The 15,212-nt window shown below is 38.9% G+C and overlaps 1 protein-coding gene across 1 annotated transcript in view; it reads left to right on the forward strand.

Moving 5' to 3' along the window:
• The window catches only part of RpL26 (ribosomal protein L26), a 52,389-nt gene extending 37,380 nt beyond the window's left edge, over positions 1-15,009 (forward strand). The window contains exons 3-4 of the mRNA XM_067112363.1: positions 463-603; positions 14,168-15,009. Of these exons, the coding sequence (XP_066968464.1) occupies positions 463-603; positions 14,168-14,293 (267 nt within the window). The 3' untranslated portion in view covers positions 14,294-15,009. The remainder of the gene's footprint in view (positions 1-462; positions 604-14,167) is intronic.
• Positions 15,010-15,212: the final 203 nt, after the last annotated feature.

The raw sequence follows: 15,212 nt of genomic DNA on the forward strand, positions 1-15,212 counted from the left end.
AGTCCATCGTTTTTTGGCGTTTGACATAAGTAGAAGTTTGTTACAAGCTTGTCGTTCGTTCTTTTATTGTTATTATATCAATCATGATTTTTATGATCTAAATTAAAAGGTGTGAAGGTTGTTTTATACACAGTATAAGCATTCAGATACATTATTGAAGAAACATTTTGCGTCTTGATCAGAGTAAGCCTACAATATCAAACATTGATTTTAGCCAGTCAAGAGCTAGCTGTGCATATTGCCTAAAACTTATGTAGGTGAGTGGACAGATGAAATGAACACCAGCTATAGTGGCATTGAGGGTAAAAGTCCACTACCATAAATTTGGGTGTAACAGAGGACTATCCAAGGGATTTTATGCTTAAGTACCCGATTATACTTGTTTTTACAAGGTAAAATTCGTCCGCTGATGATATGTTTGAAAATTACTGTTTCACATATTAAGCATTTGTTTACTTTCAGGTTGTACGTGGCCACTACAAAGGACAGCAGGTTGGCAAGGTCGTTAGTGTTTACCGCAAGAAATACTGCATTTACATTGAAAGGATACAAAGAGAAAAGGCAAATGGGGCCTCTGTGTATGTTGGTATCCATCCATCCAAGGCAAGTTTAATTTTTCTTGTTGAAATTCTAGTATAGTCTGTCTTTGTGCCATACTCTTGAGGGTCTTTTTTAAGAGAACTGATTGAATTATCTTTTGAAATATGTGGACCCTGGACCCTTTAATCTCTGTTACTAAGTGTTCCATGCACAAAACAAGGAGGGGGGGCCGTTGCTATAGGCAAGACAGACTGCAGCGGTTAATTTGGAAATAAACTCATTTTGATTTTGTACTCGTGGAAAACATTGTGCAGTTTTAATTATATGGGATGAACCTTACCTTCTATTGTTAACGTTAGCTTACATCTTAAAGCTGTTAGGTGCAGTCATCACTTAAAATAAACTAAATAATGCTTGACTGACCAAGAAGGACTCTTTGTAATCACCTGTTTCCCACTAGTGGTAATGGAATGTTTACCTTCTCAGAATTCTTCCTGTTGTGTCCCTGTACATATGGTCTGAATTGGCTGTACCAATTTTGATAATATCTTGGCTGATTTTGTCTGGTATGGGTTTGTGCTTGTTTTGCATTATGTCATCTACAGCAAGCAGAGATAGGAGTATTAGGTTCTGTAGTAACACATTTTGTGTAAACATAATGCATTCAGATGGACATGATGGTCAACCCTGTAAGGGGTTAGTATCATCAGTGCACGTCATGCGATTCACTACAGTAAACCCCCTGTATTCGCGGACTCACCTATTTGCAGATTTCTCTATGGAACATACATACGCATTATTGCTGAAAGCCCACCCATCCACGGTATTTTTCACTGAGAAATATTCACTAATTACTGTATTTTCATCTCATTTTCATGACTAAATGCACTTTTTTGACAAAACTTAAAATACTCGGGTAGTACTCGAGTTACGATAGTTCACCTTACGATAATTCGATTTTGCAATGGGGTAAGCAATTAATACCGATACGGCAATATTTATAAAATATTTTTAAATTTTGTGCGGGCTCAGGCAGCGAGAGACCAAATTACAATAGACCAGCTTCTTTTTCTCCAACTCTGTATCCCATCTTCTAGTTAAAAGAAGTAACAGAGAATGATAAAAGTAATGTTAGTAACGTTACACTTGCTTAAATGCGTACAGCCATAAACAACCGACCAAGAAACAACAGCCCCTTTGCTTATATTTCAACCAGTGTACGGTAATACACAATTACAGTAGGTTATGGTACAAATGACAGTAATTAGAATAGGACTGGTATATTTTTACATTATACCCTTATTTGGTATGGATAAAAGATCATCAAGGAAATATACTGCTAAATATATGCTGCAAGTTGTAGCCTAAGCTGAGAAAACAATGTTCAAGCTGCTAATGACACTTAAATTATTGTGCATCGGCAACATGGATGAAACTCGACCGTAATTAAAATTGGAGAGAGTATTTTAATCAAAACTACTGGGCATAAAAGAACACTACTACTATTTTTATGCCGATAAACGATAAATATGTAAAGCTCATATTATGGTGAAATCGAGTGAAAAAAGCGAACGGAATCTTGATTTTTTAATTTTTTACACAAAACAAACGTCCCCAAACGGCCAGCGTCATCTATAAACGAAAAAACAGGTAAATTACTTTCACAGTTAAACATATTTGAGTTATATTTTGACTTGAAAACACTTCGTACAGTATAACGAAAAATAACCTTGCCCCGTGTACATAAAGTATCGAGATTCATTTACGCTAACCAGAAGCAAGAAAAGCGCTCTGAACTGAGGTGAATGCAGCGAAATAAACACCGCGTAAACGATTTCCAAACCAAAACATTGATTGCTGTGATCGCAATTTATAATACAAAAGCAGTATAAGAATATATATACAATATTATTGGGTACAGTGGATTAAGGCATAACATTTTAAAGAGATCCATGGAAAAGATGCATATTCATTATGTTGATGTTTGTATAATACGATATGTGAATACTGTATAGAGTACAGTATAATGTAAGCTACGCTACCGTATATGTATACGACATACCATAGTGTAGGCTAAGCTAATTCTTGTTTGTTATTCAATTTCTCTTTGTACTGAATTATCATAAGTCACTCTGCATGAACCTCCAGAATTAGCTGATATTAATAATTACTATACCGTGTATGTATAGAGTATACTTTATAGTGTAGGCTAGGTAGGTACCATATGTGTAGACATGGTACTGAATACTCTACTGTTGGCTAGGCTACCATATGTGTAGACATGGTACTGAATATTCTACTGTTGGCTAGGCTATATTCAAGATACGTTTTTCCAAATGATGGTTTTTTTTGGAACCTAACCCCATCGTAAGTAGAATAACACCTATATAAGCATATTTAGTTTTTTTTAGTGTCTGAACTATCAAAAAAGGTAGTTCTAAGTGTTTTTGGAAGGGTTCTAAGTATTCGCGGGTTCTATCTACAGGTAGTGCTCGAGTTACGATAATTCGAGTTTACGATGGGGTTAGCCATTAATACCAATATGACAGTATTTAGAAAATATATTTAAATTTTGTGCGGGCGCAGGCAAGAGCGTACAATCAGGCAGCAAGAGAGACAACTTCTTTTTCCCCCATCTCTTTATTCCATCTTCTAGTTAAAAAAGTAAGAGAATGATTAAAGTATTGTTAGTAACCTTATACTCTTGCGAAAATGCGTACAGCCATAAACAACCGAACGAGAAACTTGTTTTGCTAATAACCGAATTGGATAACAACTGTTTTGCTTGTATTTCAACCATCATACAATTAAACAATTACTGTAGTTGTGTTAAAAATGACGTTAAGTACAATAGGACTGATATATTTTTACATTATACCCTTATCTGCTTTGGAGAAAAGATTGGCAAGGAAATATACTGCTACAGTGAATTTAAGCTGCAAGTTGTAGCTGAAGCTGAGAAAACAGTGTTCAAGCTGCTAATGACTATAAATTATCATGCATTGGCAACATGGCTGAAACTCGACCGTAAATAAAATTGGAGAGAAAATATTTTAATCAAAACTACTGGGCATGAAAGAAAACACATTACTGCTGTTTTCACGCCTATAAAAGATAAATACATAAAGCTCGTATTATGATGATGAAATCAAGAGAAAATGGTGAACGGAATCTTCCTTTTTTTCATGCTAAACAAACATGCCCCAAAACGGCCAGCTGCCAACGTCATCTATTAATGAAAAAAATAGCTAAATTAATTACCAACAAGACATATTTAAGTTATATTGTGACTTGAAAACACTTTGAATAATGAAAAATATCCTTGTCCCATATAATTAAAGTATCTAGAGATTCATTTATACTAACTAAAAGCAAGAAAAGCGCTCTGAACTGAGTTAAATGTGGCGAAATAAACCGTGTGATTGACTCCCAAACCAAAAAATTTGATCACAATTTATAATGCAAAAGCAATATGAGAATATATACGAGGGTAAGTCAAAAAGTTCAGGAAAAATTCAATATACTCTTTATTTAAGGAAATTCAAACATCATTTTTCTACATATCTACCATCTAACTCTATACACTTTTCAAGGCGCTGTTTCCACCTCTGCAACCCTTCTTTGTAGAAATTTGGGGCCTTTCTATTAAACCATGTTGAAACTGCATGTTTAGCAGCATCCAAAGATTCAAACCGGACTCCTCTTAAGTGTTCCTTGAGTTTTGGGAACAGGAAAAAGTCTGAAGGAGCAAGATCAGGACTATAAGGAGGATGTGGAAGAGTTTCCCACCTAAATTTCCGTGAGGACTTCTCTTGCAACCCTTGATGAATGTGCTGGAGCGTTATCATGATGGAACACAATTCCATGTGCAACTTTCCTTGACGTTTTTAGCCAGTGCAGTCTTCAGTTTTTGCAAAACACCTTTGTAGTAGTTCCGGTGATTGTTTTTGTCCTTCAAGGAAATCAATCAAAATCACTCCTTTGGAGTCCCAAAACACTGTTGCCATAACCTTCTGGGCAGATCTCGCCACTTTGAACTTCACTGGTGGAGCTCAACCTCTTGGTAACCATTGCTTTGATTGAATTTTACTTTCTGGGTCATATTGATGGATCCAAGTTTCATCTCCAGTAACAATCCGGTCAAAAACTCTGATTCATTTGATTCAATCTTTGTTAAAACTGCAAGAGAAAGTTCAGCTCTTTGATGCAGTTGGTCTTCAAGCAACGCTTTTGGGACCCAACGTGCTGAAAGTTTACTCAAACCAAGATTTTCATTTAAAATTGAAAATGCGGAACCATGGGAGATCCCAGTTTCATTAGCTATCATATCGATAGTAATCCGACGATCTTCATCCACTAGATTCTGCACCAAAGCCACAATTCTTTCATTTTTTGCAGTCGATGGTCTTCCCTCTCTTGGGTTGTCTTTGAGGTCCTCCCGACCATCCTTAAATCGCTTTATCCAATCATAAACAACTGATTTAGATGGAGAAGAATCTCCATAAACTTGTTGCAAAGCTTCAGTAATTTTTCCTGGTTTCCAATCAAGCTTGGTCAGGAACTTGATGTTAGCTCTCATCTCAAAATTTTTATTTTCCATGGGTTCAAGAAGTTACTTTTCTGAAGCAGATGTTAACACCACGGTAGCAAGAGGATGACTGAGGTAACAAGTCTATATGGATCACTACATCACAGATAATTGTTTACCAAGTATTTGGGTTTTTCATTCCTGTGTAAATACATCATTCAACAATTTTTCCTGGAACTTTTTGACTTACCCTCGTACAATTGGATACAGTGTAGTAAAGCATAACTGTAAAATATCCATGGAAAAGATGCACAATCGTTGTTTTGATGTTTGTATAATACGGTGTTAATATGTGAAAATAGAGTACAGTATAATGTAGGCTAGGCTACCGTATATGATATACCAAAGTGTAGGCTAAGCCTTGTTTGTTATTCAGTTTTTTATACTGAATTATCATAAGTCAACCTGCATTGAACCTGCAGAATTAGTTGACACTAATAATTACTATACCGTATATGTATAGAGTATACTGTGTAGTGTAGGCTAGGCTACCATATATGTATAGATGGTACTGATTACCCTAGTGTAGGCTAGGCCATATTCGAGATGCAAATTTTTCAGCAAACGATGGTTTTTTTGGAACCTAACCCCATTGTAAGTAGGGCAGTACCTGTATTCGCAGGTGCACAGGTGGTACGCATCCCCAGCGATTACGCAGGGTTTACTATATAGTCATTACATAAGGTTCTTTGCAGCGTCCTTTTGGCCCCTAGCTGCAACCCCTTTCATTCCTTTTACTGTACCTCCGTTCATATCTTTCTTCCATCTTTCTTTCTACCCTATCCAAACAATTTATTCATAGTTCAACTGTAAGGGGTTTTTCTCCTGTTGGGGGCTGGGGTCACGCCAAGTTCACTCACTGACCGTGCTCCTTCATCAGTGGGCGAAAGATCATTCAGTGGACCTCTCTGCCTGGTATATCTCAGGCAGGAGAAATGTAGTGGCAGACAATTGGAGTTGTCGAAGTCAGGTCATAGGGACAGACTGGTCTCTGCACCAGGACATAGCAAACAAGCCCTCAATAGACCTGTTTGCAACAAGATTCAACAAGAAACTAGAGGTCTTCTGGTCTGTGTTTCTGGATCCCTTTCCAGTGGCAGAGGACACCCTGCATCACTCCTGGGACAATCTGGAGGTTTATGCCTTCCACCCATTTTGCCTAATCCATCAGGTTCTGAACAGGGTAATGGTCACTCAGAGTCTCAGAATGACCCTAGTTGCTCCCATGTGGCCTCACATGGAATGGTTCCCCGATCTCCTAACCTTACTGTCAGAAGCCCTGAGAGAAAGTCCTCCATGGCACAACCTTCTGTGTCAACCCCACTTCCAGAGATACCACCGCTCAGTAGGGTCCCTATCTCTTCACAGCTGGACACTATCCAGTATCTCCTCCAGGCAAGAAGCTTTTCTTGCAGAGCAGTATCAGAGATGTCTGGGTATCTCAGATCTTCCTCAGCCATGCACCCGGGAAAGTGGACCATTTACTGTGGTTGGTGTCGTCAACGGCAGTCTCTCCAGTCGGAATTACTATTCAGTAAGTAGCAGGCTTCTTCGTTTTTCTCCACAGAGAGAAATGACTTTCCGTGTCTTCCATCAAGGGCTACAGAGCTGTATTGAGTGCAGTTCTACGTATGAGGAATGTCGATCTTTCTTCTTCGTGGGGAATCTCAATGCTTCTCGAGCTTTGAGCAGTTTTGTCCTCCGAAAGAACTTAAACCACCCAGTTGGGACCTGACTTTGGTACTGGACAGCCTCACCCATGCTCCATTTGAGCCTTTACGTTGTCTGTCAGACAGGAACTTGACTCTCAAGATGGTTTTCCTGTTGGCCCTGCCCTCTTCGAAACAAGTTTGTGAACTCCATGGCCTATCCTTTAATGTCAAACATATGAGGGGTTGTATGTCCATAGCCTTCGAACTTGCTCCAGAGTTCGTGGCTAAGACTCAAAACTCCTCTTCTCATGGTGACAGATTTGAATCCTTTTCCATTCTGTCTCTCCACGACTTTTTTAACAATGATCCAGATGTATTGCTCCTTTGCCCTGTCAGATCACTACTCTGCTATCTGAAAAGGACTCGCCATCTCAGACTGTGGTGCTGAAGACTTTTTCTTAGCACTGCCCAGAACAAGAAAGTGTCCAAGAATGCGATCTCCTTTTAGCTTCATGAAACTGTTAGGCAAGCTTATGGTTTGACTTCATGCCCCAGTCCTAACACAGTGAATGCAAGAGCACATGATGTTAGAGGGCTAGGCCCTTCTTTGGCATTCAGAAAGAACTTGTCTGTTCAAAGGATTTTAAAGGCTGGCACTTGGCTCCGCCAGACCACCTTCACTGACTTCTATCTGCGGGACGTTACCCACAGGTCCTTGGACACTTTTTCCTTGGGTCTAGTGGTGGCTGCTCAACAGTTTGTGTAACTCATCCAGTGCCCCTTGTGGGACAGTTTGTATCTGACCTGAGATGATAGTATGGAAGTGAGAATGAATGAGATGACAGGTCTCTTTTCTTTTCCTGTCTCTTCTTCTCTATCTGACGAGCAGTGAGAAAATAGTCCATGCGCTGCATCAGGTTTGGTACAGGTGAAAGTGCAGCCCTTTTTTTGGAGAGAGGATTGATAGCAAAATGTTCGTGGCTACGAAGGTTTGTTACTTACAGATACACAGTACTCGTCCAGACAATAGCTTTGAAGGAATCTGGCTTTCAAGCCAAAGATATAGCGAATCAGACTGGTGTTAGTGAGAGGAGTGTTCGGAAGTACGTGGTGAGGTTCGGGGAAGGGGTTAGTTCGGATGCCCCTAAGCGTTTGAAACGGCCTGGACGCCCTCGTAAGACCTGTAAAAGGGCTACAAGTGTGTTGCAGAGTGAGTTACAACAAAACCATCATTTAACAGATCACATAGTGAGGAAATCGAATCCTGATGTGTTCGGTGAGTGTGTCCAGCCGGTTTCAAAGGCTTAGGGGTGTCTGAGTTGAACCTCACCACATACTGCCAAACACTCCTCTTACTAACACCAGTCTGATTCATTATATTTTTGGTTTGAAGGGCAGATTCCTTCAAAGCTATTGTCTGGGTGATAACTACAGATGGTAAGTCTGTTGTTTTGCCCATAATAAGTAAACAGAGCCACTTTCACGGTGAAAATGCGGGAGAACAATAGTGCGGTCACAGTTGAAATGCTATCCACAATGGTGGCCACCCTCAAACTGGACGATAATAAATGGAAATGTTATGCTCACTAAGGATGTGCAAACATCAGCAGCCGGTGTATTATTGTCTCAATTCATTCACCCTCAAAAATACTGTTTTTTTTTTTTTTTTTTTGCCAGAATACTAAACCAGGTGGCATTATCTGGTTTATTAATTTGACAAGTACTGTAGTTCTTTAACTTCCTTCTACATTGTCGTTTCACATTGTACAAAGACCCAGAAGTCTGACTGTTAAATAATCACTTATTTATGTCTCAGGGTTTGGTTTCCTTCCATAGACTTTTATAAGCCAGGGAAAGTTCCCAGGTGTGCTGAACCTCCGTTTGGTTCCAGACTTACTTTCCTCCCTCTTAAAGTGAGTCCCGCATATGAACAATGACAAATTTTTTAATCCCAATTCGTATTTTTCATAGCTAACAAACCTGTGTTCTCAATTTATAGGGCCACCTCTAGCCACTCTTCAATCAAGTTACCTGGCCTGGAAGAAACTGAGGTGTCATCTCTCAGATTCATACACGAAGGAGGTTGACAGTTGCCTCCTAGTCCTATCAGCCTGCCTCATTGCCACCAATTCCTTGTTTGTTTTCTTTTTACCAGTTTCTAGCTGGCGCTAGAAGAATTATCCATAGGTTAAGAATGCAGGTTTGTTAGCTATGAAAAACACAAATTGGTTAAAAAATTTATCATTTTAGTATCAATTTCCATTTCAGCGCTGAATGACCTCATAGGTCCCAGCACTTGGCTTTTGGTGTAAATTCTATATTCTGTCTATATTGTGTTGGTCAAATCGTGTGTTGCTGGCAAGGGTAATAAGTGTGTTTTCTGTGTTGTGAATAAAGTAAGGAGTGTTTGATGAGAACATAAATTGTTTTATGAAGTGTCAAAAGATGCAAGAGGCTGATAGATTGTGTAGACAGCTAATTAAGTCTGGCCATAAGTATTAAGTATACTCCATCTATTCTGTTGTCATCTGCCAGTATTGCTTCTTTCACTCCTTTGATGCTTCTTATGGAAATGGATAAGCAAACTTGATGTGTTTACTTCTGTTGCCTGTTAGGCACTTGATCAAGTACATTATAGGTAAGGATTGCATTTTCCAATAGTGCTCTCTCTCTCTCTCTCTCTCTCTCTCTCTCTCTCTCTCTCTCTCTCTCTCTCTCTCTCTCTCTCTCTCTCTCTCTCTCATATATTACCATTTCTTATAATTAAGAATCACGTCCTACCACGTGTAAGACACGGACATAAACAGCAGCAAGTACTAACAGTTGAGAAACAACCGTTTGCCGAAATCAGTTACCATAACTAACACGTTTATTAAGGGTTGCCTTACAGATGTTGACTTATTAAAAATTTGCTGAGTTTCAATGTGTTATGAAAGTAAGCCCCTAAACTAAAGAAACTAATAATGTGCAGGCCACAAAACAGTTAGGAAGAGGCAAAAGCAGCGTCCAATACTGGCATAGTCACACCTTTAATTCATTTAATTTACTGTATTTATAAATAAAGTAAGTTGCATTTTTAAACCCAGCTTTGATAATTTATGAAAAAAATGAATCACAGAGTTGCATTTCATTCAGCAAGTAATGCCTATGATGATGTCAGGAAAAGACATTCAGTTGATGATTTTAAGATTGTCAACATTATCAGAATGCAAATGACGCCTGTAAACATTATCAGAATGCAAATGGCAGCTGAATGCTATGTTCATAAATTATAATACGATAATAATATGGCAATACAGTAGCACACGAAGTATAACTGCATACAGTACGTGAAACAACAGTTTTATTAAAGTTATTCTTAATATAACTATTATTTGAACCAGGGTCCCAAGGGACCAGTTTGAAGAGGTCTAACTGTATTCGAGTTGTTCAATCATTTACTTGCCCTGTGGGTACATTTATTCCTTCCATTTCTAACATGAACCCTCCCTCTCTCGCCCAATCCCCTGCCTCCCCCATCGCCTCTGATGGCAAATGTACCTAATGTGCTAGTGGCCTCCCTTATCCAGCAAGTCACCCACTTCCTCCTAGCCACCTGGTGCTTCCTGTGATATCATTGCTGGCAGTCTCAGGTACATTATAGTCTCGGGTAACTGACACCTCTCTGTCTCAGTTCACAGACTTTGTTGTTTCTTCTTCCCTGTTATTCCTTTAGGCAAGTGAGAAGCTGAAGTTATCTGATGCTGTTAATGCACATGTTGAGGCAGTCTCAAAAGTGTCATCCTTTCAAACAGGTTTTTGGAATGCTACTGATTCAGTTTCCAGTTATGAAGCTGCATACAGCTTATGTTATGACAAGGTATGATGCCTGATCTTTGTCCTGCTCTCGTGACCAGGTAAAGCGTAGAATTCTTGAAACCGAAAGGTTCTACGGCTTGAAAGTGAGCAGAAATCGCTCTTATTGCTACTGCTCATTTATTGTGCCTAAGTAAGAGAAAGGAAGGAGAAATGTTAGTCCTGAAGGGGCGATGGTTCCTGATGAGGCATTGTTATTTACCTTGCCTTGATAGAGCTATTTCTGATGCTTCGGGAGCTTGTTTTATATTTTTACCAACTCATTTTGAAAGAACTTGGAATAGTTGTGTTCATATCTATCTTAGGAAGTAGCTCAGGTTAACAGTATGTAGCTGTTTTTGACACGTCTCATCACATTTTCATTAACCCTTTATTGTTTAAGGCCATCACTGAAGATGTCTGGAATGAGGGGAGTAGGGATTTCTTTGCACAGTCTGAAAGTCTTCCTTCAACCTTCTTCCAATAAGCCCTTTTTTAGGTATTTAAGGCTCTCATTCTAAGGTAAAGAATCACAAGGCAATTGTAACCAGTGTTTTGAGGACTCAAGGCCAGTAGAAGGCCTTCAACAGATTTTTTTAGAGTATCTGGTTATGGTTCTTGTGGAGGGCTACTTTCACCATCCCTGATTTCTTTCCCTGCTTACCTTCAACAGGCAGAAAAGTTCCAAGTTTTGCAGGAGGGGATCAGACAGTTGTTACGCAAGGAGATTATCTACCCAGTTTTTAGACAAGTCATGGGGTTTTACGTCCCCTTTTTATGGTTTTCCATGGTTCTATAGGGCTAGAGATCAGTATTGGACATTTCCAGTATAATTTAGTTCGTCTTATTGCCTTTTCAATGGAACTATCCAATATGGTCCTTGTAGTTACCTAGAAGGGCGAAAGGAAGGTTTCTATTTGTGTGCAGGATGTGTACTTCGACATCCCAGTCCATTGTTAATCAAGGAAGCATCTATGCTTTGCCATTGAAGGGGAGGTCCTCAAGTTCAAGCTTTTTGTTTTTTTATATGAGTATGTTGCCATAGTTATTCACCCATGTTTTGGCTCCTTTAGCAGGGTGGTGTCATCTGCCAGTGATCCAAGTTCTCCTATACGTGAACAACTGGTTAGCTCTTGCTATTTTATTTCAGGCAATCTTGAGGGTGAAGGATTGTCTTCTGTATATGACCTTGGTGCTGGATATGCTGATCAGTGTAGACAAGTCTATGCTTCTTCCTAACCAGTCATTTGTTTATGTTGGGATAAAGATTGATGTTACTATTTGGGCTTTTCCACCAGAAAGGGTAGATGATTTTCTATCACTACTGAAAGAATTTCAACCATTAGGAAGCTTCTAGCTAAGAGTTTTTTTTTTTTTTTTTTTTTTTTTTTATATATATATAGCACATCTAGAGAAGTTTGTCCCCATTGCATGTCTGAGAATGAGAACAATTCAGTTTTATCTAAAGAATTTTTGGGACAGGTTTCATCTTTAAACTTGACTCCAGTGGTAATTCCTCCAGACTCTTAGTGTTCTCTTTGTTGGTGAGGAGATTGGTCAAGACTACTGATTGGTCTGCCTCTAGACCTCAAGAGCCCAAACCTCACATTTTCTTCAAGTGTGTTGGTCAGGTTTAGGAACCATTCTTGGGAACATCAAAATAGGGAGTTGGAATGTAGAGGAGAGCAAGATTAATACAACATTGAGGTTTGGCAGTGTGGAAGGGTCTTATGCAAGCAGAACATGTAATCAGAGTCAAGATGATCACCATCTGTTCTGACACTAACAACTGCTCACACAGGGAGGCAAGGGGACATACATTGAGAGTTTTTTTTTTGACCAGCAGAGGAACATGGCCTTTGGACAGAATCCAAGATGATCATTTGTTTACCTCTGTCCAAGGGAGAGATATTATCACAGACAAACTCAGCAAGAAAAGGCAAATTCTGTCAGAAAACCTTGTGGGAGGCCCTTACATCGATCTGTTCGCGACTACCTGAAGTGCAAAACTCCCAGTCTACTGCTCTCCGTACCAGGATTCTCAGGCATGGGTAGTCAATGCTTTTCTTCAAGAGTGGTCCAATATAGACCTTTACGCTTTTCCTCTATTTACAATTTTGAAGAAAGTACTCAAGTTGAGAGTGTCCGAGAACAGGGTGCTGTTGATTGTTCCATAGTGACCCCTAAGGGAATAGTTTTCCAAGTTACCTTTATGGGTGGTAGACATTCCTTGCCTTCTGCCTTTCATGGGAGGTCTCAGTCAGTCTCATTGGAGAAGATTCCATTGTAACCTCTACGTGTCTCATCTGACCATATGGAGACTGTCAACTGTCTAGTATGAGCTAGAGTCTTTTCAAAACTGGCTAGGGAATCTGCAGTCTAGAAGGCTCTCCCCCTTAGACTGTATCAACAACCATGGTGTGTATGTCATTGCTTAGGGTTTAGGTTGGATGTAGTCATTCAGTTTTTGGCATTACTGCAGTTTGAGCGTATCATTAACTTGTCCTTTCAGAAATCTGAAAATATTTCTCTTGTTCCATTAAGTATTTATCGTGTGGTGCTAGAAGGCCCAACACTCCTGTGTCCAAGAATGCTTTCCTTGTTCTAGATTGCTCAATTAAGTTAGCACATTCAGATATCATGTATTTTTTAATTAACTTGAAAACCTACTGCTCGAAAAGGTTGTCAGTTCAGCATATTGGAGGTGGTACTCGGTTGTTGCCTTACATTACTTTTGAGATGTCAAAATTTTGTATGAGACTCATAAAGCCTTTAATTGCCCTTCAAAAAGCTTTTAGTTTGGTTGGCTGAATGGATGTTTCTATGGCTGCACTAACCGCCATTGTCATTCAATGATTGTCAGCTAACTTAAATGGTAAGTAAGATTCATCCCAGATAATGATGATAGTTTTTATAGCAAAATTAATTATTTGGAGACACTGTTAAAGTGGAAACCCACCCAGCTCCCCAACAGCTTAGTGGGTTCAGGAAGAATTCAGACAGTCCAGCCTAGTCAGCCAAGTGTTATTCTTTTGTTTGTTTTAAATACTAATCGCACCAAATGGCAAGAATATGTAAGCTAACATAAACAGTAGGTGAGTATCCAAATAATTGTTATTATAAGTTTTAATTCTTTAAACTTGGAAGAGTTTTACATTGACAAAAATTTGATGTTGCCCTCTTCCTGGCAATGCTGTTCTTCATCCTTCGAATTTTCACAGCAGCTGGAAATTTTCATGAGAATTCACAGGAACTGGAAATTTTCATGAGAAGTAATCAGAACTTTCAGAAAAAATTAGCCTGGTTGGGTGTTTGTAGGAATGTGTAATATAATTGTCTTCAAGCATTTGTTATTGTTATTAACAGAGGAAAGTTTCAAGTAAGGCATTGAAATAATTCTTGATGAGTCGTAGTAATAAATTTCAAGATACAGATCTTCATATGTCTTGCAAGATTTTTGACTAAGGAAGGTCAAACATTTTCAGAGAATGCTTGTAGATGTTATTTGTTGGACTGCGTATGTCTGAAATCAGTTATGCCATTTTTCTTACAGGTTTGCGTAGTCAAGCTCAAAATGGATAAGAACCGCAAGTTGATTCTTGAACAGAGAGCATCAGGACGTGCTGCAAGGCAGGGCAAGGACAAAGAGAAGTTCACTGCCATGGATACTTCTGCCTAAATAAACATTGGTTAAAAAACTTGTGTTTCAATTTTAATGTGTAACAGCTTATGAATATCTTCTGAACTTGAAAGAGTAAGGTGCTTAGAATGTAATCTATTGAGATTTTAAGTATTTTCAACAAGGTCATGAGATGTTTTTTGCCAGTTGATTACGAAGATTCAGCTGAGGGGAGGCTGTGATGATTTGCTATGTAGTAGGGAATGTGATGATTATCACATAACTATAAAAAACTGTTTCAACTCCTCTGCCCACGAAAAATTGATTCGTTGACGTATGGCAACAGTGTAGGATGTACTGCCTACAGACAGTGGATGAGCGAAAATGCTGAGGAAGGACATCAGAGAATAACAATTGAATGCTTATGAGAGAGAGAGAGAACCCACAGAATACAAAGAGAGACAGAGAAACAAACGAATGGAAAGAGGTAAATAACCATGATCTCATTTTCTTAAAGCATCGTTTTATAGGACTAGGCCCTAATTTTTTATTTCAAACTTGATGAATTGTCAAAATTCAGTACTTATACAAAAATTTACATTCAGTACTGTATACCTTCCCAGTTATAAGTTAATAGTCATCGAAAAGCGTGCGAGGCTTTCAGTTAGGCTGAGTGTTAACCTGTTGGTTATTATCTATTCTTCATTATTGTTACTTGGTTTGAGGTAAAATTGACACACTGTAGAAAACATCATTAAATGTGCCACCAATAATAATTTTTTCTTATTTTGACTCTGGAATTAATACTTTTGAGTGGTAAGCTTCTGTATTTAGCAACAGAGAAGGTGGGGAATGCATTTTGTGTGTGGCCCTATACTGCACACCAGCCTTGCTGACTTACAGAGCCCAACAATGGTTTTACTGTTTCCGGGGTTAGTAGTCAGTAAATTGCTAGAAGTGAGAAAAGGCAGAAACAGCT

The sequence above is a fragment of the Macrobrachium rosenbergii genome, chromosome 12 (assembly GCF_040412425.1).
Source record: "Macrobrachium rosenbergii isolate ZJJX-2024 chromosome 12, ASM4041242v1, whole genome shotgun sequence".
NCBI classification, from domain to species: domain Eukaryota; kingdom Metazoa; phylum Arthropoda; class Malacostraca; order Decapoda; family Palaemonidae; genus Macrobrachium; species Macrobrachium rosenbergii.